The sequence below is a fragment of the Pantherophis guttatus genome, chromosome 17 (genome assembly GCF_059756535.1).
Source record: "Pantherophis guttatus breed Tessera chromosome 17, ASM5975653v1, whole genome shotgun sequence".
NCBI classification, from domain to species: domain Eukaryota; kingdom Metazoa; phylum Chordata; class Lepidosauria; order Squamata; family Colubridae; genus Pantherophis; species Pantherophis guttatus.
This window is the reverse complement of record NC_142079.1, coordinates 3,521,919-3,549,720: the sequence shown is the minus strand read 5'-3', so window position 1 is coordinate 3,549,720 and position 27,802 is coordinate 3,521,919. Positions and strand designations below refer to the sequence as shown.

Here is a 27,802-nt window from a genome sequence, read left to right as displayed (position 1 = left end):
AAAATGGCAGCGGGCACAGGACCCTGTCAGAACTGTCCCTCAAACGGACGGCGGTTAAAAATGGAGCTGTCATTCTAATACGAAGTCGGATGAATGTTGACAGCTTAGGGATTCATATCCCGACTCTCCGGATTAAAGCTGTTAAAAGAGTTTGAGTGGCCTGATGTAAAGGGAGGGAATCCTTGGGACAGAGAAGCCATTAAAGGGGAAGACACACAACTCAGTCCTGGGGTGGCGGAAACGGTGAGGAGGAGCCTCAAACGAATTCTGCCTTGATTCCGGGGGGTACCAGGTAGCCCTTGATTTACAACAGTTCGTTTAGTGACCGGTTTGAAGTATACAACGGCATATGAAAAAAGGAATTTGGGATCGTTTTTTTCACACTTGTGACCGTTGCAAGCATCCCCCTGATCATGGGATCAAAATTCAGAGGCTTGGCACCTCACTCATAGTTGTGATGGTTGCAGTGTCTCAGGGTACCCACAACTTCTGTGGTTAACAGAATTCTATTCTATTCTATTCTATTCTATTTCTATTCCATTCCATTCCATTCCATTCCATTCCATTCCATTCCATTCCATTCTATTCTATTCTATTCTATTCTATTCTATTCTAAATTCTTATTCTATTCTATTCTATAAATCTTATTCTAATCTAAATTCCTATTTTTATTCTGCTCTATTCTATTCTATTCTATTCTATTCTATTCTATATGCTATTTTCCCTCCTTCTTCCCTCCTCCTTCTATTCTATTCTATTCTATTCTATTCTATTCTATGCTATGCTATGCTATGCTATGCTATGCTATGCTATGCTATGCTATGCTATTTCTATTCTCCATTCCATTCCATTCCATTCTATTCTAGTTTCTTATTCTATTCTAAAAATCTTATTCTATTCTAAATTCCTATTTTTATTCTATTCTATTCTATTCTATTCTATTCTATTCTATTCTATTCTATTCTATATGCTATTTTCCCTCCTTCTTCCCTCCTCCTTCTATTCTATTCTATTCTATTCTATTCTATTCTATTCTATTCTATTCTATTCTATATACTATTTTCCTTCCTTCTTCCATCCTCCTCCTCCTCCTCCTCCTTCTATTCTATTCTATTCTGTTCTGTTCTATTCTATTCTATTCTATTCTATTCTATTCTATTCTATTCTATTCTATTCTATATACTATTTTCCTTCCTTCTTCCATCCTCCTCCTCCTCCTCCTTCTATTCTATTCTATTCTATTCTATTCTGTTCTGTTCTGTTCTATTCTATTCTATTCTATTCTATTCTATATACTATTTTCCTTCCTTCTTCCATCCTCCTCCTCCTCCTCCTTCTATTCTATTCTGTTCTGTTCTATTCTATTCTATTCTATTCTATTCTATTCTATTCTATTCTATTCTATTCTATTCTATTCTATTGAATGGCCACTTAAAAATAATCGTAAATTGAGGATTACCTTTATCTGGATACTGCTGGATAACTTTTTCATCCATTCCCTTCCCCAGCTCATCCTTCGCACCTCTGCAGACTTTAAAATCCGCCCTGAAAATTACCTCAATATCTCAAAATGCTCACCCCTCTCTTGTTGTGACGGTGCCTTTGCTTATCCAAGGACAAAGACCAAATAAAGCTCCCAGATATGAATACAATGGAAACCCCCCCCCTCTCCTTCACCACCTGGTGGAGTTGCTGCATGGCAGACACCTAAAATCCAATGCATAATGCATTTGGCAAACGTCCAAAGACAGAGAGTTGCGATGGAAAGCAACGATCGGGGACGGAGGGAGGGAGGAGGAGGGTGGCACGGTGCATAATCACATTTCAGATGATTGAAAAGGGCAAAAAAAAAAAAAGAGCAAGCACCCTTTGTGTAACACAACGTGCCATACGCCGTTAACAAGAACCAGTCGTCACAATATTAAAAAGAGGTTGAGAATCTGGAAAGAGCGCAGGGAAGAGCCACAACGATGATTAGGGGACTGGAGGCTAAAACATATGAAGAACGCTTGTCTGGTTTAATGAAAGGAAGGGCCAGGGGTGACATGATAGCAGTGTTGCAATATTTGAGGGGCTACCACCAAGACGAGGGGGGGATCAGCCTATTTTCCAAAGCACCTGAAGGCAGGACACTGGTCTCAATTCTGCTGGTAAATTGAGGGGCTACCTGAGAGCCGAGGTGGCGCAGTGGTTAGAGTGCAGTCCTGCAGCTACTTCAGCTGACTGCTAGTTCAGCAGATCAGCGGATCAAATCTCACCGGCTCAAGGTTGACTCAGCCTTCCATCCTTCCGAGGACCCAGATTGTTGGGGGGGCAATATGCTATTTAGTATACTGTCGATTTGTTGTAAGCCGCCCAGAGTCCTCGGAGAGTGGGCGGCATAGAAATATGATTAATAAAAAAAAATAAAAATAAAAGTTTGGAGGAATTTTTGACCCTAGTTTTTTTTTTTAGTTTACTTTATTTTCATTGCACCTTGTGCAATGAAATTAAATGCCGTCTTCGGTGTATATTATACATAGAAAATTATAAAAATAAAACACAGGCAATCCATCCTTCACATTCTATACAACTGAACGGAAAACCCCCGATATTGCATTAATATTGCACTATACCTCGGTGGTGCAGCGGACTAAAGTGCTGTTAAGTGCTAGCGCTTAGCTGCCAGCTGCCTGCAATTAGTGCAAGTTCGAATCTCACCAGGCTCAAGGTTGACTCAGCCTTCCGTCCTTTCGAGGTAGGTAAATTGAGGACCCGGATTGTGGGGGCAATAAGCCAACTTTATATAGAACTACACCGCTTAGGGGCCCCCAAAAGCCCTAATAAGCAGGTATATACAAAAAAGTATGCAGGCTATTGCTATAATGCATTGTAAGCCGCCCTGAGTCTACGGAGAAGGGCGGCATATAAATTGGACTAATAAATAAATACCGTAGAATTCAATATATAGTTACTGCTCTGGGATAGCAGCTGTTTTTCAGCCTATTTGTCCTCTGTTTTTATTGTCCTGTACCGGCTGCCAGATGGTAATAGTTCAAAAAAAAAAAAGAGTGTCCAGGATGAGATGGATCTTTAAGAATGTTTTGAACTTTCTGAAGGTAGCGGGAGCTATAAAAGCTCTTCCAAAGAGGGGAGGGGGCAACCCATGATCCTCTGGGCAATGACGTTGACCCTCTGGAGCGCCAATCCTCCTATCTGCCGCTGTGCCATTGGCAAACCAGACACAGGTGCAGTTAAGTTAAAATACTCTCTATGGTGCAGCGGTAGAAGGTCCCCAACGGTTTTCCATTCAGTTGTTGTCTCCTGAGAAGTCCCAGGTAGTATAATCTCTGCTGGCCTCTTTGGACCAGTGCAGCAATGTGAGCGTCCCAGATCAGCTCCTCTTTTTATGATAACACCCAGAAACTTATAACTGGCCACCTGCTCCACTCGGTCTCTATTGATAAGTCGATCAGAAAGGTCGGCAGTTCAGCGGTTCGAATCCCTATAGGTCTCCTGCGGGGGAGGAGGAGGGTCGGACTAGATGACTTCAAAAGTCCCTTCCAACTCTGTTACTGTTACAAGGATAAACAAGGGCTGGAAGTTGTGGTTTTATTGTTCCTCTGTTTCAGTTTTACAGAAATAGGCAAGAAAACGCCGATTTTGATAGCGGAAAAAACCAAGAACAACCTTAAGACAGCTATGGACTGGCGCTGATGCCCGATATCACACCTGCTTCCTTCCTGCCAGGTTACCACATGCCAAGGCCTGACACTGATGAGTCTTTTTTCGTCTCAAGATATATCTTGTCTCAACTCCAGCTCTCCATCTGATCATTATCTTGCAATATTTTAAAAGCCACCTTCAACATGACTTGCCAAGTACATCTCCCTTTCTCTGTGTGTAGCGAAACTTTCCCCATTCCTGTCTTGGAATAATATAGCAGCCACCGTCCCCAGCCTGTGCAGCCAGGAATAAATAAAAAGAGAATATTTGGAATAATTGGGTATGTCTGGTTTAATGAAAAGAAGGACTAAGGGGTGACAGGATAGCAGTCTTCCAATATCTCAGGGGCTGCCACAAAGAAGAGGGGGTCAAGCTATTATCCAAAGCACCTGAAGGCAGGACAAGAAGCAATGGCTGGAGACCAATTAAAGAGAGATGCAACCTACAACTGAGGAGAAATTTCCTGACAGTGAAAAGAATTAACAAGTGGAACAATGTGCTTCCAGAAGTTGTGAATGCTCCAAAACTGGAGTTTTACAGAACTACCTGTAATTACAAATTTGTATAGTGTAAACCAGCGTTTCTCGACTTCAATAACTTTTAAGACGCATGGACTCCCACAGTTCCCCTGCCAGCCATCAAAGCAACATTTTCAATCGAAGAGAGGGGTATCAAAAGCTTAATATTTCATCCCTGAGGAAAAAAAATGGGAACAGTCTCCTGTTTTTTTGCGCCCCGAATAAGCCCCCCCAGAGTCGCTGCTTGGCGTGAGATAGGTGGCATATAAATATAATTGAGCCTGGATAGCTCAACAGACAGAGCTCTGTAATTTAACACCAGCTGTCTGCAATTAAAGTAAGATCGAATCTCGCCAAGGCTCAAGGTTGACTCAGCCTTCCATCCTTTCTAAGGTAGGTAAATTGAGGACCCAGTTTCTGGGGGCAATAAGCTGACTTTGTATAAATATAGAAAAGTATGAAGGCTATTGCTTAACGCACTGTAAGCCGCCCTGAGTCTCTGGAGAAGGGCGGCATATAAATCAAATTAAATAATAATAATAATAATAATTATTATTATTATTATTATTATTATTATTATTATACCTTAACAGTTCCTAGGTCCTTGGTTAGGACTCGAGCTGCTGAGCTATTAACCAGCCTCAAAAGCTGTGAATCTCACTAAAGATTAACCAATAAATAATAATAATAATAATAATAATAATTCAATAAATTGGCCCCATGCCATCGGACAGTATCAATGACAGCAATGTCCCTTATGGAATTCCCTCGATGGCATTCAGGGAATGCAGGAGAAATTTGCAGGAGAAATTCGGCACTAGGGATTCGAACCGCTGAACTACCGTCTTAGCCACTGAGCCACCACATCCCTTGCTGATCTTAGGGAGGTCCAAAATCCACTCCGGAAAATCTCTTAATCTGAGCTGATTATCCAGATATTTACTGCTTTGTAATTGTCTCATTTTTCTTTCTTTTAAGGGTGGAGAGGTGCTCTGACTTTGAAATATTGCCTGCTTCCTTTTCATTTTTCAAATCAGATGCTTAACCAGGAATTCGCGTGGCGAAACTTAGAGATATATTTTGCAGGAGCCGATAAGGAAAATATCCTCCTAAGGCTAAGTTTGAAACTCTCATCTATTTTAATTATGAAACGCCTACCCTGTTAGGATTAGAGATTTTATATATTTTTAGGCAGGGGTGAAATCCAGCAGGTTCTGACAGGTTCTGGAGAACCGGTAGCGGAAATTTTGAGTAGTTCAGAGAACCAGCAAATACCACCTCTGGCTGGCCCCAGAGTGGGGTGGGAATGGAGATTTTGCAATATCCTTCTCCCAGGAGTGGGGAGGGAATGGGGATTTTGCAGTATCCTTCCCCTGCCATGCCCGCCAAGCCGGTAGTAAAAAAATTTGGATTTCACCACTGCTTTTAGGTTTTCATGTATTTTCTGGACTAAGTACTGGGCTCAACAGGAATAACTGTGAGAGGGATTTTGGAGTCCTAGTGGACAACCATTTAAATAGGAGCCAGCCATGTGCAGCAGCTGCCAAAAAAGCCAACACAGTTCTAGGCTGCATAAGGATGAGTCCTTCGGGAGTAGGGCGGTATACAAATATGAAAAATAAATAAATAAATAAACAAACAAACAAACAAACAGAGGGATAGAATCAAGATCACGTGAAGGGATAATACCACTTTATAAGGCCTTGGTAAGGCCACACTTGGAATATTGCATACAATTTTGGTCGCCACAATGTGAAAAAGATGTGGAGACTCTAGAAAGAGTGCAGAGAAGAGCAAGGAAGAGGATTAGGGGACTGGAGGCTAAAAGATATGAAGAACGGTGGCAGGAACTGGATATGTCTAGTTTGATGAAAAGAAGGACCAGGGGAGACATGATAGCAGTCTTCCAGTATCTCAGGGGCTGCCACAAAGAAGAGGGAGCCAAGCTATTCTCCAAAGCACCCGAAGGCAGAAGAAGCAGCAATGGGTGGAAACTAATCAAGGAGAGAAGCAACCTAGAACTAAGGAGAAACTTCCTGACAGTGAGAACAATTAATCAGTGGAATGACTTGCCTCCAGAAGTTATGGGTGCTCCAACACTGGAGGTTTTTTAAGAAGAGATTGGAAAATCATTTGTCTGAAATTGTATAGGGTCTCCTGCTTGAACAGGGGGTTGGACTAGAAGACCTCCAAGGTCCCTCCTGACTCCGTTCCATTAATAATAACAGAGAATACGAACCAGAAGGATTGATAATGAGAATGGAAATGACCAAAAATCAGTTTGGACAAAGTCCTCACGTTATATATACATATATATTGCAGCGCTGCCTGTGCACATTTCTGTCAAGATAAGAACCAGCAGCATTTTCTTCCTCGTAATCACAAGAAAAGACTTCAGTCTTAATTTTAATTTTCTGGGCCTGTCACAATTCATTAGAGAGGACTCAAGAAGAGGCTGAATAAAATCGGGTTTATCACACTGTGAGATGCCAGTTGTTTGTACAAGTGGGGTGAATCAGAGCACGTCAAACCTTAGTGTGGTTTAATTCATTAGGACATAACTTGCACTGCAAACGTGTCTCGGCTCTTGTGACCCCCAAATTATACAGTTTGGCGCACTGTGGAAAGATGCTTGCCACCAGTTCCGTACGACAAAGAGCTATTCCTTACTTAGGATGAAAATACTACACAGAACATAGAATCATAGGGTTGGAAAAAATCTTGGAGGTCTTCTCCTCCAGTCCAAGTTAGGAGAGTTCGAAATTCTGTATGTTTACAGCACCGCAGAACAAACAAGGAGCACAGTCACCATGTGCTTTACTGCTCAACTGTACAACTGTAACAGGAAACAGGAAACTCTACTTAGAACAAAAGAGCATAGAGTATATACCATAGATCCAAACTTCGAAACACTGCCATCTACTGGCTGAATACTACTGTAGCTGTTCCTTTAAAAAAAACATTCCAACAATGAATTCCAACGAGACCTTTTATCATCCCGGACAAATGGTTGTCCAGTCTCTGTCCAGTTATGGAGCACCCACAACTCCAGGAAGCAAGCCGTTCCACTGATTGATTGTTCCAAATATCAGGAATTTTGTCCTTAGTTCTAGATTGGATGGTAGAGACGGGGGTCGTACATGCAGCCCCGCCTTCAATGTCCCCCCAATAACTAAATAAATAATAAAATAAGAGAATAAAAGAATTTTAAGAGAATAAAAGAAATTTAATTTAAGAGAATAAAAGAAAACACCGGGAGCCACAAAACCTGGGTGGGCGTGGCCAACTCGATTGTCAATCACTTCCACCAGTCACATAACACCCCCCCCAAGCCATGCCTATCCAGCTGGTCATTAGGGCAGAGAACAGGTTGTTAAAAAACACCGGGAACCACAAAATCCTTTTGACATCTCTCTCTCCCCCCTCCCTCTCTCCCTCCCTCTCCCTCCTTCTCTCTCTCCCCCTCTCTCTGTATCTCTCTGTCTCTGCCCCAGCTGCTTCTCTATCCCCTGCCATCACCCTTGCCTTCTCAGGCCAGGCGAGGAGTGACTGGGAGGGGAGGGCGAGGAGCGGGGCCAGCCAGTGGTGGGATCACCCGACAGGGCCCAAAGAGCCACATGAGGCTCCAGAGCTGCAGGTTGCTGACACCTAGTCTAGTGTAACAAAGAGAAGGATGAGGGGCTGACTTGATAAAACTCTTCCAATATTTGAGGGGTCGTCCCAGAGAAGAGATGGGGGAGGGTTGACCTGTTCTCTGAGGGCAGGACAAGAAGTAACGGGTGGAAGCTCATCAAAGAGAGAGCCAACCTAGAAGTAAGGAGAGTCACTTAAAATCTTTGTAATTGTGCTGCGACGGAGAGATTTACTACTGCAGTTCTGTTGGGAGGACAGCAGAGGTAGCAACGTACTTCTGATCCAGCCTCCATCTGTCTCTTCATTCACAGGGATGGCCGAAAGCCGAGAAGGGCTCCTTTGAGCACTGGGTTGTTGTGGGGACATTTGTCCTGTACGGTGGGTTTTACAGGAGGCAGCATGCAGTGCAGAGATAAGCCCCCCCAACCTCCCACCCCCCTGTGGGTGATTCATGGTCATCTGTCGTTGCCAAGCCTGAGAAGGTGCAGGGAAGAAGAAATATCTTACCATTCGTAGCTTAGCTTGGGCTGAATGCATGATGAGAAGGAAAGAGAGAGAAAAACTGGGAACCCTTGCCTAGTGGCCAAATGGATAGGTGAATGTAATGGTATGTGCGAATGTCCTTGGGAGCCAGGAGGGAAGGATAAGATAAGAGAGGGCAGAGCCTGCAGCTGCATAACGGGCAGAGAAGGAAACTCCCTAACTTCTCTCAGGCTACAAAACAGACAGTGGGAGATTTGTATTTTCAGACTTGCAAGATTCTGTTAATGTTAGCCTTACAATAATAGAGTATAATTAGCTTCGTCTGATTTGTGTTTCCTGTCTGGTCTGCTGGTCTCAATGTACAATGGTCCTTACCCCTCTTGTTTATAGTGGTAAGTTAGGAGGATGTTTTCTGAATTTCTTTCTCTGCTAGGAGAGGAGAGGAGAGAGAAACAGAGGGGAAGAAGAGGGGAGGAGAGGAGAGGAGAGGAAAGAGGGAGAGAGGGGAAGAGGAGGGGAGGGGAGGAGAGGAGAGGGAGAGAGGGGGGAGAGAGGGAGAAAGAGGGGTAGAGGAGGGGAGGAAACGGGAGGGGAGGGACAGGAGAAGAGGGGGCAGGATAGGACAGGGGTGGAAAGGAGAGAGGGAGGGAGGGAGACAGGGAGAGGAGGAGAGGAAATGGGAGGGAAGGACAGGAGGAGAGAGGGAAAGGGAGAGGGGAGGACAGAAGGGTGGAGAGGAGAGAGGGAGGGGAGAGGGAGAAAGAGGGAGAGGGGAGGGAAGGAGAGGAAAAGAGGAGAGGAGGAGGGAGGGAGAGGGAGAGGAAGAGTGAGAAGAGAAGAGAAGAGAAGAGAAGAGAAGAGAAGAGAAGAGAAGAGAAGAGAAGAGAAGAGAAGAGAAGAGACGGAGAGAGGTTTAGGTTTGGTTTATTAAATTTGTATACTGTCCTTCTCCCGAAGGACTCAGGGTGGTGAACAGCCAAGATTAAAATACATACAATATAAAAATTAAGATGAATTAAAACAGAATTAAATCAAATTGGCTTCCCAAAATTTAAAACCCTTTGCCCATAAAATAACCCATTAAAATTTTAAGCCAGCCGGAAGCTGAGAGGGAGAAGGCGAAGGAGAGGGAGAGAGGAGGAGAAGAGAGGAGAGGAGAGAAGAGGAGAGGAGGAGAGAGGGAGAGGGAGAGAGGGAGAGGGAGAGGAGAAGAGAAGAAAAGAGAAGAGAGGAGAGGAGAGGGAAAGAGAGAGGGAGAGAGAGGGCTCAACCAAGAATCTTTTAGATTTTAGCGTGAGCCGTTAAGCCAAAATACCCTTTAATGACAGAATTCCAGACATTTTTGGGGTCTCTCTGACCTCCCCTAAGCGGAGACGCAGATTCTCCAAAGGCTCTCCCATCCACACTTCTTCAAGGCAGACATTGTAAAAATCCCTGTAGCTGAGCCTATTTGCCCATCTGGGGTTGGAGGTGGTCGAAACCGTCCGTGTCACACGTAATCCTACGTTGTAAATTTTGCAGCGGCATTAGGTCAATTTACATTGCGCCCCTCGTAGATCAATTCCCCGGGGGAGGCCCAATAAATTTGACACGAACTTTCTCCTTTGGGGATTTAAAGCCATTCATTGTTCTGTGCAGCCGCTGAACGTTGTGTCACTAATGATGAAGGCAAGCTATAATTGCTCAAAGACAAATTTGCCTTTGTGTTAAAATATTACTTTGGTTTGTTATATCGCGACCATTCATTGTAGAGGATATATAGTTTTTGTTTTTATTTTATATCAATCGGTGTTTTAGATTTCTCTCCCGGGTAGCAATTGTAATAACGCTGTAATGCAGGTTGGACGGTTATTATTGTGTGATTTATTTTGCTAGCTGCTAGTACATATTAATGCGTTTCTCTGCTTTGTTTCGTTTTGGTTTATTCTTTTTAATTTTGCTGCTCACTGGCCAAATAAACATATCTGATGGATTTTGTGGTCTCTGTTTCCACAAGGCCAGTGTCAGCATTCTGATGCTGCCATAAAAAGGAGGAGACGAGGCTTGACTTTTCTCCTACTTATTTTCTCTGTAGATAATATCCCCTAGGAGATGGGATGGGAGGGGGACATTCCTGTGGGTTGAGGTCAGAAGCTGGGGAGACTGACTTGGAAGATGGCCAATGAGAAGATGAGAATTGGGAACGGAAAGGGAAGGGTTTGGGGGTCAGAGGGTTAGTATCGGCTACGATGAAGTCGGGGCCAGATCTGTCGTACTCAATAAATGTAATATTTCAGCAAAGATTAATTTTTGGGGAGTGCAACATCGAAACCTGACAGCCAGTTTGGTCTAGGTCAGGGGTCTGCAACCTTAAACACTCAAAGAGCCATTTGGACCCGTTTCCCACAGAAAGGAAAACACCAGGAGCCACAAAATCTGGGTGGGCGTAGCCAATTTGATGTCACTCACTTCCACCAGTCACATGACACCCCCCTAGTCACGCCTACCAAGCTGGTCATTAGGACAGAGAACCGGTTGTTAAAAAACAACCGGGAACCACAAAATCCTTTTGACATCTCTCTCTCCCTCTCCCTCCCTCTCTCTCCCCTCCTCTGTATGTCGCTCTCTCCCCCTCTCTCTGTATCTGCCCTAGCCACTTCTCCATCCCCCGCCGTCACCCTTAACTTCTCAGGCCAGGCTAGGAGTGACTGGGAGGGGAGGATGAAGGGAGGCAGCCAGTGGTGGGATCACCCGACAGGGAGCCACAGCAGAGGGCTCAAAGAGCCCCACGCGGCTCTGAAGCTGCAGGTTGCTGACATTTGGTCTAGTGGTTAAGGGTACCATGTGTTGTGACCGAGGCTTACCGAGTCATTACAAGACACAATTAGTCCGAAACAAACCTATTTTATTGTAACAGCTGAGAATTATGTTCATTCCCACATGAGTCCCAATTAGTTGCCAAAAACAAGTCCTTCGGAAGAAGTCCTTCGGGATAGCCACCAACCTTTATCTTCTTTGACATCCTGCCAAAGGCCTTACTTGGCAAAGCCCTACGAAGTTCAGAAACAAACAAGAGATGCCGACTGGAAACAGAGTTAACAACGTTGCTTTCCTGCAAAAGGCCCCAAGTGCCTTTGTTTCTCTTTTAAGCCTTATGGGAGGGGCCAATCATCTCCTGGCCTTACTCCCAAGTCGTCCCTTTTGCTTTAGCTGCTCTTGTCATCTGGCAGCTCTGCGTATGCAGGTACTAGGAGCAGGCTCCTCCTGTTCCTCTGCCTCTCTGTTGTCTGAGTGCGCCCAGAGAGAGAAATATCTGCCTCTACCTAGGATCGAACTCACAGCCTCCTGATTGCGAGGCGAGAGCTCCGCCTCTACACCACTCCTTCTTACACCTGCACACTTCCCTGTACAATTTAGGGCAATGAAGATTTGAGCCTCTTCAATTAAAAAAGAAATAATTAGAAAGTCAATTCCGGAGCAATAACGAACCGGATGAATCTGTTTTTTTTTTTTGTTTTTTTTTAAGTTCATTTAACAATTTACGCTTGATTAGGCTGTTCCTTAAATAAGCAATTTCTAACAGCGGACCCCGGGAAAGGCATTAATTCAGCCGAATTATGCCGCTGTTTCCCATAAGTGTGGGAGATCATTTTACGCAGCGGTGAAAGGGAGGGAGGGGGAATTCCAAACGAGAGAACGCGCATCTGCATGACATTTGCAGATTTATTTCATGTGCGGGAAAGCAAAGGGGACACGATTGCTATAAATTGAAATCGAAGCGCAATGCATCCCAGGATATTTTGAGGGGAGGGTTTCATCCTTGTTGTTCAATCCGCTGTATCTAGTGCTAAAGTTGGGGAGGGGGCTTTAAGGGAAACTGGATTTCAACAGGATATGGCCATGGTCATTAAGAGCAGACTTTCCCTAGTGACTTTCCGCCGAGAGGCGGAGCTCTCGCCTCGCAATCAGGAGGCTGAGAGTTCGATCCTAGGTAGAGGCAGATATTTCTCTCTCTCTGGGCACACTGAGAATCTATCTGCTGAACAAAACTCCGTACTGGCAACAGGAATGGCATCTGGCCAGTAAACACTCAGCTCCATTCAACTGCCCAGACTCCACTCCGCAAGGGATTATGGGGTCATTAAAAGAAGATAATTATGATAAATGCCCTTTGCAGGAGTGGTGTGGTGACCTAGAGGTGACGCTCTCGCCTCACAATCAGGAGGCTGTGAGTTCAATCCTCGGTAGAGGCAAATATTTCCCTCTCTCTCTCTCTCTCTCTCTCTCTCTCTCTCTCTCCTGAATATGTCTCTTGAACAAAAACTCTGCATTGGCAACAAGGAGGGCATCCGGCCATTAAAACACTCTGCTAGCTCTATTCAATTGCCCAGACTCCACCCCGTTATGGGGTCGTTAATGATGAAATGTAGCAGAGAATTTCAGAAGACTGTTTGAGCAAACCTGGGCAGCTGCGGCTGTGATTTAAGTCCAAGTTAACTCAAAGTTTTCTGTTGGAAGCTCTAGAGAAGATTAACTCTAAGTCCTTAACGCAGCGGAGATGACACCTCCTGCCCCTTAATTGTCAAATCAGGATTTCGGACTGACTTCATGCCTTTCCCTTGATTTGGTAAATGGTAAATTTTAATTCGTTTTTAATTTAATTTACCGGGGTGTAAAAGCTTGGATGCATCAAGAGAGGGATAGAGTCAGAATCAGAATCAGAATCGAGCTGAAAGGGACCTTGGAGGTCTTCTAGTCCAGCCCCTTGCTCAAGCAGGAGATCTTACACTTTTTGTGTAAGTTTGTTTTTCCTTTGGCTCAAAAACAACCCATCGCTTAATTTTTGCATTAACACTCCAGCTGCAGTTGGGGTCTTTCTTCTGCTGGCTATTCAATTAACACATCCTTTTGTTTTAGTTTGTTATTATTATTATTTTGCTGGCTGTGCATCATATAACCATACCTACTCCTGGAGAAGCTGCCTTCTCTCTCTCTCTCTCTCTCTCATCACTCTGTCTCCTCTCTCTCTTTCTTCTCTCTCTCTCTTCTCTCTCTCTTTCTCATCACTCTATCTCCTCTCTCTTTCTTCTCTCTCTCTTTCTCATCACTCTGTCTCCTCTCTCTTTCTCCTCTCTCTCTTTCTCCTCTCTCTCTCTTCTCTCTCTCTTTCTCATCACTCTATCTCCTCTCTCTTTCTTCTCTCTCTCTTCTTTCTCTCTCTCATCACTCTCTTTCCTCTTTCTTCTCTCTCTCTTCTTTCTCTCTCTCTCTGTCATCACTATCTCCTCTCTTTCTTCTCTCTTTCTTTTCTTTCTCTCTCTCATCACTCTTTCCTCTTTCTTCTCTTTCTTCTTTCTCTCTCTCATCACTCTCTCCTCTCTCTCTTTCTTCTCTCTCTTCTCTCTCTCTTTCTCATCACTCTATCGCCTCTCTTTCTTCTCTCTCTTCTTTCTCTTTCTCTCTCTCATCACTCTATCTCCTCTCTCTCTTTCTCCTCTCTCTCTTCTTTCTTTCTCTCTCTCTCCCCCCCCCCCACAACCCACATTTAAAACCAAGCAAGGGCTTTTGCACATTAGCAAACGTGGTTGCCAAAGCTTTCAATCAAGTTAAACACGCAGCCCCCCCTGTTTGCTTGCCAATGCGATCTGAAATTCGAAATGGAAATGTTAATGCACTTTCTTGTTTGCACTAGGTTGCTCCGGCTGTTCTATCTGGGGGAACAGTTGGTTTTAAAAAAGCAGCTTCACCTCTCCTAAATAAACATGGCTTGGCTACATGGGGGGGTTTTTGGGGGAGCGTTGCGCCCTCCAACAGTTGGAAATATTCCATCTATGCTCTCCATCCTCACGGGCCAGGCGATTCCATTCGAAGCTGGCTTGCTAAAGCCACAAATTCATTTGTTCTCACCCCCCCCAATATTTTCCCCTTGCCATGCTAAACGATCTCTCTCCCTCCATCTCTCTCTCTCTCTCTCTCTCTCTCTCTCTCTCTCTCTCTCTCTCTCTCCCTCTCTCCCTCCCTCCCTCCCTCTCTCTCCCTCTCTCTCTCCCTCCATCTCTCTCCCTCCATCTCTCTCTCCCTCCCTCTCTCTCCCTCTCTCTCTCCCTCTCTCTCTCCCTCTCTCTCTCCCTCCATCTCTCTCCCTCCATCTCTCTCTCTCTCTCCCTCTCTCTCCCTCTCTCTCTCCCTCTCTCTCTCCCTCTCTCTCTCCCTCCATCTCTCTCCCTCCATCTCTCTCTCTCTCTCCCTCTCTCCCTCTCTCTCTCCCTCCATCTCTCTCTCTTTCTCTCTCTCTCCTTTTCGTTTCATTTCTCGGCTCCAAAATATCCAACAGCTGAAATCTCAAAACAGTGCCATTCGTTTTGAGACTTAAGGGGAAAAAAAAAAAACCAAAAAAACTGCAGGGTTTTTTTTTTTCTGAGTAGGTTTACTGCAAAAAAAAAAAAGAAAGAAAGAAAGAAAGAAAGAAAAAAAAATATGTAGACATACGGCAGCCCTCCGGATCGTAGAAAATATTGTGCGGCTCGTAAGCGTGAATGCGTGGCTTGTCACATTTCAATCAGGAGGCTGCGATTGAAAAAAAAAACACGAACAAACAACTTTCTTGTTGTAAGATGGCCCGGTTAACTGCAGCAGGGGTCGGGAAATTTATTTTGGAGAGGAATGTGGGGGGGGGGGTCTGACTTGCTTGCAATGCTCCCTGAGCCACGGCAAGCAAATCAGAATATTTTGTAATGAGATGGAAGAGAGGTTACGCAATCAAGGAAAAGCACTGCTTCTTGAAGCTTTCTGAAGCCTCCAGAGACCTCTTCCGTGTCCTTAACTTGCAAATAAAAAATAAATGAGAGGAAAGCTTGAAATTCTGAAGTCCTGAAAGGACGCCAGACCGACGGCTCCGTTCTGTGTGTGGTTTTACCGATAGGCCTCGACTTGCAACTATAAACGGAGCTCCACGTTTCAGGCACTAGGCGGGTTTTGCCCCATTTTGCCACTCTTTGCCTCTGTCGCTAAGCAAGTCAGTGCGGTTGTTGGGCCGTGGTTAAGCGAATCTTGGCTTTCTCCCCCGCCCCCCCCACTCCCCGGAGACTTTGCATGTCGGAAGTAAAGTTAGAAGTGTAAGCGTAAATTAAAAAAAACAAACAAACTTGGTCAGTTCTGCAGAGTGGCTATGTCTTTCCCATCCTCTGCTGACCCAGGTCACAGAAAGACCCAAGGAGCTCTATTCAGACAACACATTAAGTCCAGTGGTAAGTAACCGAGATAACTGAGTTAGTTTCTGGCAGTATGCAACCACTAAACCAGCTGGTTTAGTCGGTCTATGGTTCAGAGTCTCGTAGGAACCCAGAGAGTGGATTAGTTAAAGGTAAAGGTTCCCCTCGCACATATGTGCTAGTTGTTCCCGACTCTAGGGGGCGCTGCTCATCTCCGTTTCAAAGCCGAAGAGCCAGCGCTGTCCGAAGACATCTCCGTGGTCATGTGGCCGGCAGGACTCAACATCGAAGACGCACGGAACGCTGTTATCTTCCCGCCAAAGGTGGTCCCTATTTTTCTACTTGCATTTTTTACCTGCTTTCGAACTGCTAGGTTGGCAGAAGCTGGGACAAGTCACGGGAGCTCACCCCGTTACGCGGCACCAGGGATTCGAACCGCTGAACTGCCGACCTTTCGATCGACCAGCTCAGCGTCTTAGCCCCTGAGCCACCACGTCCCTAACGCGATTCAGGTTAAGTTAGTTTAAATAAATAGTTCAGGTTAAGTTAGCTTAAATGGGCTGTGGGAAATTGATTTGGATCAAAAGTTGGAGCTCACCCCCATGAAATGGAGTTTCTGGGTAGGGTAAGGAGAAAGTAGCCACCGGAGACCACATCCGGCGTATATTTTCAAAATGCAGTACTTTTATCCCTTGTTACTCCGTTCCCCCGTTAGCTCGATTCACCACAAAACACTGATCCATACGTAATAACGCTAACCTTACAAGCTGGACTCCCACGTCAATCTTGTCCTAAAATGTGGCCAGTTAATCTGTGGTTCCATGAAGCCACGCAAGCTCAAACATTCTCGTGCCCCTTGTCCATCGCTCATGACTCTCAAACCAGGTCAGTCGGAGACTTAGCTGCGATATTCCCACAATGTAGTAAGCTTAGTTGGCCTTGAACTCTGAATCATTTTAATGTTGTTTTCCTTATGATCACAAATCCATCAGTTGTCCAAATCTAGGAAATTCAAGTAATCGGATTACACATGTTGTGTGAATATCACTCTTGACAAAGCTACCCTTCTTTGACCTTCTGTGCAGGGTGGAAGAGCTCACAATTCTCACACCCGAAGTAAAAGGACATACACAGACACTTCCTCATCCTTCTGCCTTCCTTCTCTGGATGGGGCGAAGACAGACAAAAGGAGGGGAAAAGACATTGACGAAGGAACCTCATAAGATATCTCGTTGAGGGCCTTCAAGACCAACTCAACCAACCTCAAACAATACTAATAATTTAATATTATTCTAGTCTTCTCTCCAGGGAGTGCAACTGAACTGGTTCTCCAGAAGCCAAGCTGAAAAATCCCATCCCTCAATTGTGAAGATGTGGTGTTGCGTGAAAATGTGGGATCCAGGATGGCCTAAGGATGTGCTTTGCCGATCAAGGAGGAGAGGAACGTGGTCCGCCACGTACGGCAATCCCATTTTCTTCCAAAGGACGGCAAGGAAAACGTGACGCTCGAGTTAAAAAAATTAAATCGAGCAAAACTGGGTCTCTTAGGATTATTCTGATCTGATTATCAGGTAGCTTCCCAGGTACAATCATGTCACCTGCCAGTTGAAGAGGGCTGCATTATGTTACATAACTGCAGCTCCCAGCAGAAGAGAATATTTGCAGCTCAGGGTTGAACTCTTGGTGTTCTCTGAGGCTTGGTGGTTTTCTTGCAGACGGTTCATTGCCAAATTAGATCACCTCAGTGCTAGGAGGGAGTTTGGGATTGCTCCCTGTTTACACACAGTGTCTTGCCCTGTTGATAAATAATCAGAAGGTAACCCCACTCCCTTACTAGCACTGATGATGTTACCTTGTTGGGTAACAAAATGTCTGCAAGAAAACAGCCAAGCTCAGAGAGCACCAAGGTCCTCCTCCTCCTCCTCCTCCTCCTCCTCCTCCTCCTCCTCCTCCTCCTCCTCCTCCTCCTCCTCCTCCTCCTCCTTTCTGCAAACCCCTCTCCCTTGTAGTACTGATAATGTTACCTAGTAGGTTAATGAAATGTCTCCAAGAAAACCACCAAACTCAAAGAAGACCAAGGACCACACAGTCTTCCTCCACCACCACCACCTCCTCCTCCTCCTCCTCCTAGTGAAATGTCTGCAAGAAAACCACCAAGCTCAGAGAGCACCAAGGACTCTACTATTCTCCTCCTTTTCCAACTCCTCTTCCTCCTCCTCCTCCTCCTCCCCTCTTCCTCCTCCTCCTCCCTGCAAACTCCACCCCCATTTAGCATTGATGATGTTACGTCATCAAACATCTGCAAGAAAACAGCCAAGTTCACAGACCACCAAGGACCCACAGTCCTCCTCCTCCTCCTCCTCCTCCTCCTCCTCCTCCTCCTCCTCCTCCTCCTCCTCCTCCTCCTCCTCCTTTCTGCAAACCCCACTCCCTTGTAGCACTGATGATGTTACCTAGTAGGTTAATTAAATGTCTGCAAGAAAACCAAGCTCAAAGAGCACCAAGGACCCCACTATTCTCCTCCTTTTCCACCTCCTCCTCCTCCTCTTCACTGCAAACTCCACCCCCCATTTAGCACTGATGATGTTAGATAGTTGGGTCATGAAACACCTGCAAGAAAACAGCCAAGCCCAGAAAGCACCAAGGACCCGCAATCATTAACAGCTGCAAAGAGCCAAGAAGTTAGGGTAGACTATAAGCTCTGGATGCAAAGATGGGTCACCCAGAAGGGCTAAATATCCCCACAGCTGCTCGTGGACCGGACTAGGTGGAGTTAGAAGGCTGGTGGATTGCATCTGTCTCAAACAGCTGAAAGAACAGCCCACAATTCATGGCCAAAAAGCCCAGCCTGGATTAGTAATAGCGATGCCACAACAGAGGAGAGATGGATGTTGAGCATCGTGTGACGCTTGGGTTCCTGGGCTCTCTGCACAGCTCCTGGCTCTTCATTTGACATGGGACAGAAGGACTGTCTCACGTATGTAGCATGCAAACAGAAGGAGTCCCCGAATTTTTCACAGCTGGAGACGTGCAAAGGAAGGGCCTGGGACAAGAGTCCGGTGGCGCAGTGGACTAAACTGCTGCTGTTAAAGTAGCACTTAGCTGCCAGCTGCCTGCAATTATTGCGAGTTCAAATCTCACCAGGCTCAAGGTTGACTCAGCCTTCCATCCTTCCGAGGTAGGTAAAATGAGGACCCAGTTTGTGGGGGCAATAAGCTGACTTTGTATAAAATATATACAAAAGTATGAAGGCTATTGCTTAACGCATTGTAAGCCGCCCTGAGTCTCTGGAGAAGGGCGGCATATATAAATCAATAAACTAATAAAATAAATAAAGAAAAATAAAGGGCCCAGAAAGAACTTCAGGATGTCTTCAGGATCTCTCTGAAGATTCGTCTCTTCACATCTTCCTGGACGGTTGGTGCTTCCCTCGAACATTTCGAAGGAGGCATTTGAGGGCACCCGTTGGTAGAGAGGACACAACTCTGAGGGCATCTGAGGGCACGATGGAACTGAGAGCGGAGGGTACAAATCTCCCATCCTTCTTCTTCTTCTCCTCCTATGCCAGTCTGGGCTAGTGGTTTAAAGGCTCTAGATTCAAAGCCAGGGAATCATGATTTTTTTTTCGTGCTTTGCACACAGAAGGTGACTGGGTGATTTTCGACCGAGTACTTCTTCTCGCTCACAAACAAACAACAACAGCTCTGAAATACGTTGCTAAGAAAATGGGAAGGCGCCAGGACTGATTTGGTGGTCCGTACCCTCGAATAGTAGGGACGCGGTGGCTCAGTGGCTAAGAGGCTGAGCTTGTCGATCAAAAGGTCGGCAGTTCAGCGGTTCGAATCCCTGGAGCCGCGTAACGGGGGTGAGCTCCCGTGACTTGTCCCAGCTTCTGCCAACCTAGCAGTTCGAAAGCACGTAAAAAAAAAATGCAAGTAGGAAAATAGGAGCCACCTTTGGTGGGAAGGGAACAGCGTTCTGTGCGCCTTTGGCGTTGAGTCATGCCGGCCACATGACCATGGAGACGTCTTCGGACAGCGCTGGCTCTTCGGCTTTGAAACGGAGATGAGCAGCGCCCCCTAGAGTCGGGAACGACTAGCACATATGTGCCAGGGGAACCTTTATCTTTACCCTTGAATAAGAGGAGGGGGTTTCACAACAGATCAAGTGTTAAAGGTTTTGAGGTCCAGGTTTTGAGGTCCAGAAAAAACATGGACAACCACTTCTACTTAGCCGAGATCTTCTGCATCAAAAGCCACCCCCTGTCCCCAGTCCAAGCGATGGGACATCTTATTGGCCCGTTCAGGATGCAGCGAGTCTAGTCAAGCAACTCTAAGACTCTGCAAGGTTCGATCCCAAAATAGAGAATAAATATCTAGAATCTACCACCCTAGGAAAACTGTGTCCAGTTTTGGTCACCGTGATACAATAAAAGATGTTGAGATTCTAGAAAGAGCGCAGAGAAGAGCAAGAAAGAGGATTAGGGGACTGGAGGCTAAAATATATGAAGAACGGTTGCAGGAACTGGGGATGTCTAGTTTAATGAAAAGGAGGACTAGGGGAGACATGAGAGCAGTGTTCCAATATCTCAGGGGCTGCCCCAAAGAAGAGGGAGTCAAGCTATTCTCCAAAGCACTTGAGGGCAGGACAAGAAGCAACGGGTGGAAACTAATCAAGGAGAGAAGCAACTTAGAACCAAGGAGAAATTTCCTGATAGTGAGAACAATTAACCAGTGGAACAACTTGCCACCAGAAGTTGTGAATTCTCCAACACTGGAAGTTTTTAAGAAGAGGTTGGATAACCATTTGTCTGCAGTGGTGTAGGGTTTTCTGCCTCAGCAGGGGGTTGGACTAGAAGACCTCTAAGGTCCCTTCCAACTCTGTTATTCTTGAGATCCTGATTTGACCCAGCTGTCAAGAAAGAATAGTGGGTGACGGAGGAATAACAAGCCCCTTTTAAAACACACCAGTGGATTTCAGACAAACCAAAACCAAACTAGGTTGATGGGTGAGGACAAAACCCCACCCTCTTTTATTGAAGAGGAGGCTACAGCGGGAAAACAACCCTGACTTTGGGAGGTTGGAGAGACAGATTTCCCTTCGCCATCCTAGAAATCCTAGGACTGGAAGGGCCCTCGGAGGTCATCTAGTCCAACCCCCTGCTCAAGCAGCAGTCCTTATAGATATCATCTGGGAAGAAACGCCTCTCCGAATTTTTCTTTCGTGAAAAACGATGGAGCGCCCACAAACCCCATCCCATTGATTAATCATGATTCCCGGTTTTTGTGCAAACGGAAAAGAAATCCGATCCAGCCAAGCCCACCAAATTAAAAATCTATCTTGCTATCTGTCTAGAGAGGCAGGGCAACCCAATTCATTTTTTAAAATTATTATTTTTTATTATTAATGTAATTTGTATACCGCCCTTCTCCCAAAAGGGACTCAGGGCGGCGAACAGCCAAAATTAAAATACATACAATACAAAAGTTAAGATAATTAAAAGAGATTAAACCAATCGGCCTCCCAATTTAAAACCCCCAAGTATATACAATTTTTAAAATCCCATTAAAAACCATTTTGGAGGGCCCCAGAGAGTTTTTTTTTTCCTTTGAAGTTTTTTCCCCAAATGTTATTCTATTTTTTATTTTTATTTTTTTGTTTATTTACAATTCAAGCCAAAGAGTTTAGACAGACTTAGGCAGTTTCTGAATGGTGGTGGGGGAGGAAATGACTGTTTGTATACAGCTGAAGCCCCCTCCCACCTCTGAGTGGCTGGAGGGACAGGGCCAAAAATAGAGGGGGGAGTGGGTTTAAATTTGCCAGGGAGGGGGGGGGAATAGACCAGGGAGAGCTGTTTCTGTGGTCTCTTTGAGTGGGGTGGGTGGGAAGGAAGCTGCCCGTTTTCTGCAGAATTGGGAGTTTCTTGGGCTATGAGCTTTTGGCCCTCCGGGGAAGGCTGCGGGGACCCCCTTAGAGCCTCCCCTTCTCTCCTATTTCGCAATTTTGATCCTGACTCGGGTGGAAGGAAGATCCCCCCACACCCCACGCAGCGGCCTGAGACTGGTCCCAGTGGCAAAACACCGTGAAATCGACACAGGTTGAATGCTAGCGATTTTTTCTCTTTTGGTCCCGCGCCGAAGATCCGAGAGAGAGCTTCCCCGGCAAGCTTCCCACGGCACGACGAATCCACGGACTCGCTCGGTCAAAGGCAGCCCGCGGGGTTTATTTGGCCGGCCGTTTTCGAGGCGGACCTGTTGAGTCCAGGTTGGGCGCACCGTTTCCTCCCTTCCCTTCCCATCTTTTAAAAAAAACCAGGCGCTGCCAATCTCACCCGCCAGCCGAGATCGGTTCTAAAATATGGATATAAACACAGTCCTGCGTGACTTTGGCCAACGATCGATCCATGCGGAGCTTGGGGGGGGGGAAGGGGGGAGATGGCGGGGGAGGGGAAGGGTGGGGGGGGGAGAGAGAGAAGCAGTCAAGGCGGAGAAAGAGAGATTGACAGCTCGATACCCCCACCCACCCACCCACAACCCCTCTCCGCAATTCCGCGTGGAGACCCCCTCGGAAAACCCAATCCAGAAGACGACGCCATCGGGAAAATCTGCCGCGGTGGGGAAGGAGAAGGGAGAGAGAGAAAGAAAGAGAAGAAGAAGAAGAGGAGGAGGAGGAGGAGGAGGAGGAGGAGGAGGAGGAGGAGGAGGAGAAATGCCCACTCCTCGCTACCCAATATGCCCACCCACCCCCAAATATCTTCCGAGGTAGCGGCACCCACCCACTCTATATAATCCAGGGCCCCCCCCAGACTCTTGTGTGTTTTTTCTGTTGGCGCACCGCTGCAGCCGCGCGAAGGCTGGAGGAAGAGGAGGCGGCGGCTCCTCGCCACGCGTGGATGAGGAGGGAGCAGGGAGTTCTTTTTCTCCTCCGGGGGGGGACGGGTGGGTGGGTGGGTTAGGATCGGCGGCCTCAGGGGCTGGGAGGTGGGTGGGTGGCGGTCAGGAAGGGAAGAAGGAAGGGGTAGAAAGAGAAGAGGGGCGACGGTGGGCAGCCGGCTTTCCAAGTTGCAACTCTCGTTTTTTCAGGCGCCGCAGAGGGTGTTTATATCACAGGGCGACCCCTCCTCCTCCCCACACAACCACACACACAAAAAACCATACACACACACACACACAAGTCCAGAGAGCTGCCTGGAAGGAGACTGCCGCCCCCGCCGCTACCTGTTCCCGCGCTCAGACTGCAGGAAATGCCTCTTGCTGTTGGAAAAACAGCGGAGGGAGAGGGAGGGGGGGGAGAGAGGGTGGGTTGGGGAGGGGGGCGTCGGGAAGCTCCCCTTCTTCTCCGGCGGGCCCCCCTTTCCTCCCTCCCCCCCAATAGAGCTGGGGCTCATTTTAAGCCGGAATGCCCAGCCAGCACGTCTCCAACTGGTCTCTCCTCTCCATCCCCAATAGACACACCGCCGTTGCGGTGGTTTCCAGCCGGATTTCCACGCGTCTCCCCTTCCCCGGCTCCCCCACTTTCAATCTCTGGTTTCCCCCCACCCCACCTCGAGATGAATTGTGCCCCCCCCCAAAAAAAAGGCGGCGTGGTGTGCTTGTTGGAAGGCGATCCCCGGCTTGTCCCTTTGGGTTTCTCCTTCGCATTCCCTTCCTCCGAACAACCCTGCGAGGTAGACCAGCTCAACCCCCCCCCCACACACACACACAAACACCCGCCCCTTTGCCCCCCCCTCCCCAGACCTCTCTCCTTCCTCTTCTACCGCGGCAAAAGCGCCAAGCTCCGCTAGGCATCCAAAAACACCCGCGCGCACGTCAAAATAATCTCGCCACTTTTGTTGTTTGGTTTTTTTTTTTTTGAGCTTGTTTACCGGCTCCGCTTTCCCGGGATTTGGGGGTGGGGGGTGGGGTGTGTGGGGGGGTAATGTCCCCCCCTCCTGCACCAACCCAGAGCCCCTTCCCCGAAGCCGCTGCCCCCTCCCTCCCCCCTTTCCCCTGGGTTTAAAAGGACGCCCTGCCACGCGCGCCCCTCTTTTCCCCCCACCACTCTTTCCCAACCCACTCCGCGCAGCCCCATTTCCATTCTCGGTACCTTCCAATTCGTCTTCGGGAATATCCACCGGATTGGGATCCGCTGCCAAAATATTGGGGATGGTATAAATGCCCCGGTACATCAAAGCGGCCGTCACGGGATGAAACGGCATCTTGGCTGGTGGGGTTGTTGTTTTTTTCTAGAAACCCAAACTTTTAATTCCAAATGTCATAAAGAGGCGAGCTGGATGCCACGCGGGAAGCAGCCGGAAAGCACAGGCGAGAGAGGGGCGAGCGGTGGGGATGCGAGAGGAGAGAGAGAGAGAGAGAGGGAGGGGAGGGGGTTTCCTCCCAATTTGTCCCCCCCAAAAAAAGACTCCTTTTTCGCCCACTCCGGGGCTTGAAAGCTCCTTAGCGGTAGACCCAACCGCTTCCCCGCCACGCACCGGCGGGTCCTAACTGGAACTCGCGTGGAGAGCGACCCCCGCGGCGCAGAAGAGACATCGGAGGCTGGAAGCGGCGGCCGAGGCTGGAGGCTGCTGGAAGCGGTGGCTCATCTCCCTTTCGCTCAGGTTGGACGGCTGGCTAAGCTTGCCTCGATTTCCCTTGCGTCGGTTGCCGAGATCTAGCTCCGGGGCGCCCGAGACCCTCCGATTCCTCCAGCCCGGCTCCAATTCCCGGAGGATGATGACAACTCGGCAGAAACTCAACTCAGCGCCTGCCCGGTCTGGTCCCTCTTGGAGTGGGGGGGGGGCGGGGAGGGGGCTCTTAGTCTCCAGCCCCAAGCTTCAACCCCCCGCCAGTCCGCCGCAAGCAGCCTTCTGAGCCGGCCTCGGTTCTCCGCAACCTCACCCCAAAAAAAAATCCCTTAAAGGAGCTCAAGGAGCAGCAGGTAGACAGGTAAGGCAGGCAGGCAGGCCAGGGGGGTGGAGTGGAGGGGTGGGGGGGCCGCCAAGGGTCCAGGCCTCCCCAGAAGAAGTTTCTCCAGCCGCCAGATCCCAACAAACCCGATTCCTTTCCGGCTCTCCTGGCAGTTTCTGACTGGAGGGGAGAGCTGCGGCGGGGGGTGGGGGGTGGGGGGGCTTCCCTTTTCTCCCCCCGCCCCCTGGCTCCGTAGCCCCGGCTTCTCTTTTTTTTTTCTCGCTGGCTTCCTTACTCTGATTGACTCACGGCAGTTTACACGCACATGCCTTGCACGGTCAACCAAGCGCTTGTGTAGCAAAGCATCTACACAATAAATCGTTTTGGAGGTGTAAGGTGAGGGTGGGGGGGATATCACATGCAGAGGAAAGAGGCACACCGGTTTGGAACCCCCCCTCTCCAATTTCACTCCCCCAGAGGTCTGTAGGGGGGAGGGGGACGCTTTCAAGACTATATTTCCTGCAGAATCTCCAATTGGAATCTTACCCCTCACCCTCCTTTCCACTTTCAATCCTGGGGGGGAGAGGGTCTCGTCTCCCTCCTCCTCCTCCTCCCCACCTCCCCTGTTATGCAGTGCGGGTTGGACAGGTAGCAGGGATCTCTGCTGCTGGCAGGGGCGCCTTCAAAAAGCAGCTTCCTTGCACCTGGGTGGGCTTTTTCGTTGGGTGTCCTGGTGGGCCAGAAAGGAAAAGGAAAATTGCTAAATGTGGCTTCAGCCGGTTTGCACGAACCCTCTGGATGTGTGTCCTGGGCCGATTCTGACTCACTCAGGATTGCGATGGGACGGGAATGTCTTTCCAAGGAGAAGAGACTTGGGGACAGATGGTTTGCGGGTAAAAGGACATGTCCTGACGTTTATTTGAGAGGGTAGTGGCTAAAAGGTGGTAATTTTCCTTTATATAGAATTCTCTATTGGCCAAGTGTGATTGGACGCACAAGGAATTTGTCTTTGGTGCATACGCTCCCAGTGTACATAAAGAAAGCATAAAATAAATCTGTCAAGAATCATAAGCTAACAACGCTTAGTGATAGTCACAGGATACTAATAAGCAATCAAATCATACTAGGAAACCAGAAAAACATGGCATTTCTCTACCTATTGCTGGTGTCATAAGCAGGCAGGCAGGCAGGCAGGCAGGCAGGCAGGCAGGAAGGAAGGAAGGAAGGAAGGAAGGAAATGGAGGTGAAGAGAGAGAGAGATAGAAAAGTGAAAGAAAGGGGAGGAGGAAAGAGAAAGAGAGAGGGAGAAGAGAAGAGAAGAAAGGAAGGGAAGACAGGGAGAGAGAAAGGTGGATGGATGGATGGCTGAAAGATAGAAGGAAAGAGACAGAGGTGAAGAGAGAGAGAGAAAGGATAAGGGGAGGGGGAAAGAAAGAGGGAGGGAGAAGGGAAGAAAGGAAGGGGAGACAGGGAAAGAGAAAGATGGATGGATGGATGGATGGATGGATGGATGGAGGAGAGGGAGGTGGAGAGAGAGAGATAGAAAGGAGAAAGAAAAGGGAGGGGGAAAGAGTCAGAGGGAGGGATAAGGAAGGGGAGACAGGGAAAGATGGATGGATGGATGAATAAAGAAAGGGAGGGAGGAAGGAAAAGAGAAGGGAGGGAGGAGAAAGAAAAAGAAGAAGAAAAAGAGAAAGAGAAAGACGGAGGGAGGGAAGGAGGAAGGAAGGAAGGGAAAAAAGAAGGAAGGAAGCATCATACAACAATCCTTTCCAGAGCCTTTTCCAGAACAGTCTGGTGTTCATCCTCAGGCTAGGATTCCTTGAAGCCATACCATCAACTGCCTTGGAAAGTGGCAGCTCCTGAATGCCATTTACACACCTGTAGGAAGATTGGACGAGATCGAAGGGTTGGAAGGGAACCCAGAGGTCATCGGTCCTACCCTTGCCAGTGCAAGAATCCATCAATTCCTGTTTCAGCAGGCCGGCCTGGCCTAACTTTCCCTTTATATTGCTTTTTGATTTTATTTTAAACTAGGATGTCTTGAATTATCTAGGACCAGAATGTTTAGTATATTTTAATTGGTTTTTTATTATTAACGTTTGTATTACATGTATTTTTATCGTTCGCTGTTCACCACCCTGAGTCCCTTAGGAATAGGGCGGTATATAAATTTAATAAATAAATAAATAAAAATAAATAAATAATAAAATAAATAAATAAATAAATAAATAAATAAATAAATAAATAAATAAATAAATAAATAAATAAATAAATAAATAAATAAATAAATAAATAAATAATCGGGCAGAGGCCAAACGCAATTGACCATCTATCTTCAGACACAGCTAAAAACTGGATTTCAGCTCCCAGGTTCAGCACCTTGGACAGAGGCAGCCAGTTCAGGCCAAACCCTGGAAATCTCCAGCATTTCCTCGCAGAACCAAATAAATTGATCAGGTGACGATAACATTTTTACTTTTTGACATATATTGTACAATTTTATAGCCAATGGTAGGGATTGTATAAATTCCTTCATCCTCTCGTTTAATCGGCATCTTTCTTATTTTTGAAACCTATAAATCATTGTGTCATTTTTTTCCCCCTCCCTTCAGCAAAAAGTTAATAAGAGGTCTCAAAGTTTAAAGTTTGCTCCCCAGTCCACCATGCATCATAAAACATCTCATGTTTTTTCATATTTTTAACCCTGGTTTGAAACATTTGTTTGGATTGTTTCTCTGGTGTTATGTACCAACAATACATCCTTTTGCAGGGGGAAAAATAATCATAAATTATGACACAATGTAAATGGATGGAGCACCCACAATTTCTGGTGGCAAGCTGTTCCACTGATTAATTGTCCTCACTGTTAGGAAGTTTCTCCTTTTAATCCCATGTGGCTTCTCTCTTTGGTTAGTTGCCATGATATAAAAAAGATGTGGAGACTCTAGAAAGAGTGCAGAGAAGAGCAACAAAGAGGATTAGGGGACTGGAGGCTAAAACATAGGAAGAACGGTTGCAGGAACTGGGTAGTTAGAACAATCGATCAGTGGAACAACTTGCCTCCAGAAGTTGCGAATGATCCAACACTGGAAGTCTTTCAGAAGAGATTGGACATCCATTTGTCTGAAGTGGTGTGGGGTTTCCTGCCTAAGCAGGGGGTTGGACTAGAAGACCTCCAAGGTCCCTTCCAACTCTATTATTCTATTCTATCCCTCCCTAAGTTAAGGGGGCCACTGATAAAGACCAGTTTTTGTGCATCGGATGCCCGCTACAGGTTGTGTACAAAAGACTGCGAACCAGCAAACGTCCACAAGTCTTTGCAACAATGGCTATGTCCTCTCGATGGCTCCCAACAGCTGCCTCATTGTTAGAACCTTCCGTTATT

At 46.9% G+C, this 27,802-nt stretch overlaps 1 protein-coding gene across 1 annotated transcript in view; it reads right to left on the bottom strand.

Moving 5' to 3' along the window:
* The window catches only part of CABP7 (calcium binding protein 7), a 38,777-nt gene extending 14,400 nt beyond the window's left edge, over positions 1-24,377 (bottom strand). The window contains exon 1 of the mRNA XM_060685142.2: positions 23,615-24,377. Coding sequence (XP_060541125.2) covers positions 23,615-23,726 — 112 coding nt within the window. The 5' untranslated portion in view covers positions 23,727-24,377. The remainder of the gene's footprint in view (positions 1-23,614) is intronic.
* Between the last annotated feature and the right edge of the window lie 3,425 nt (positions 24,378-27,802).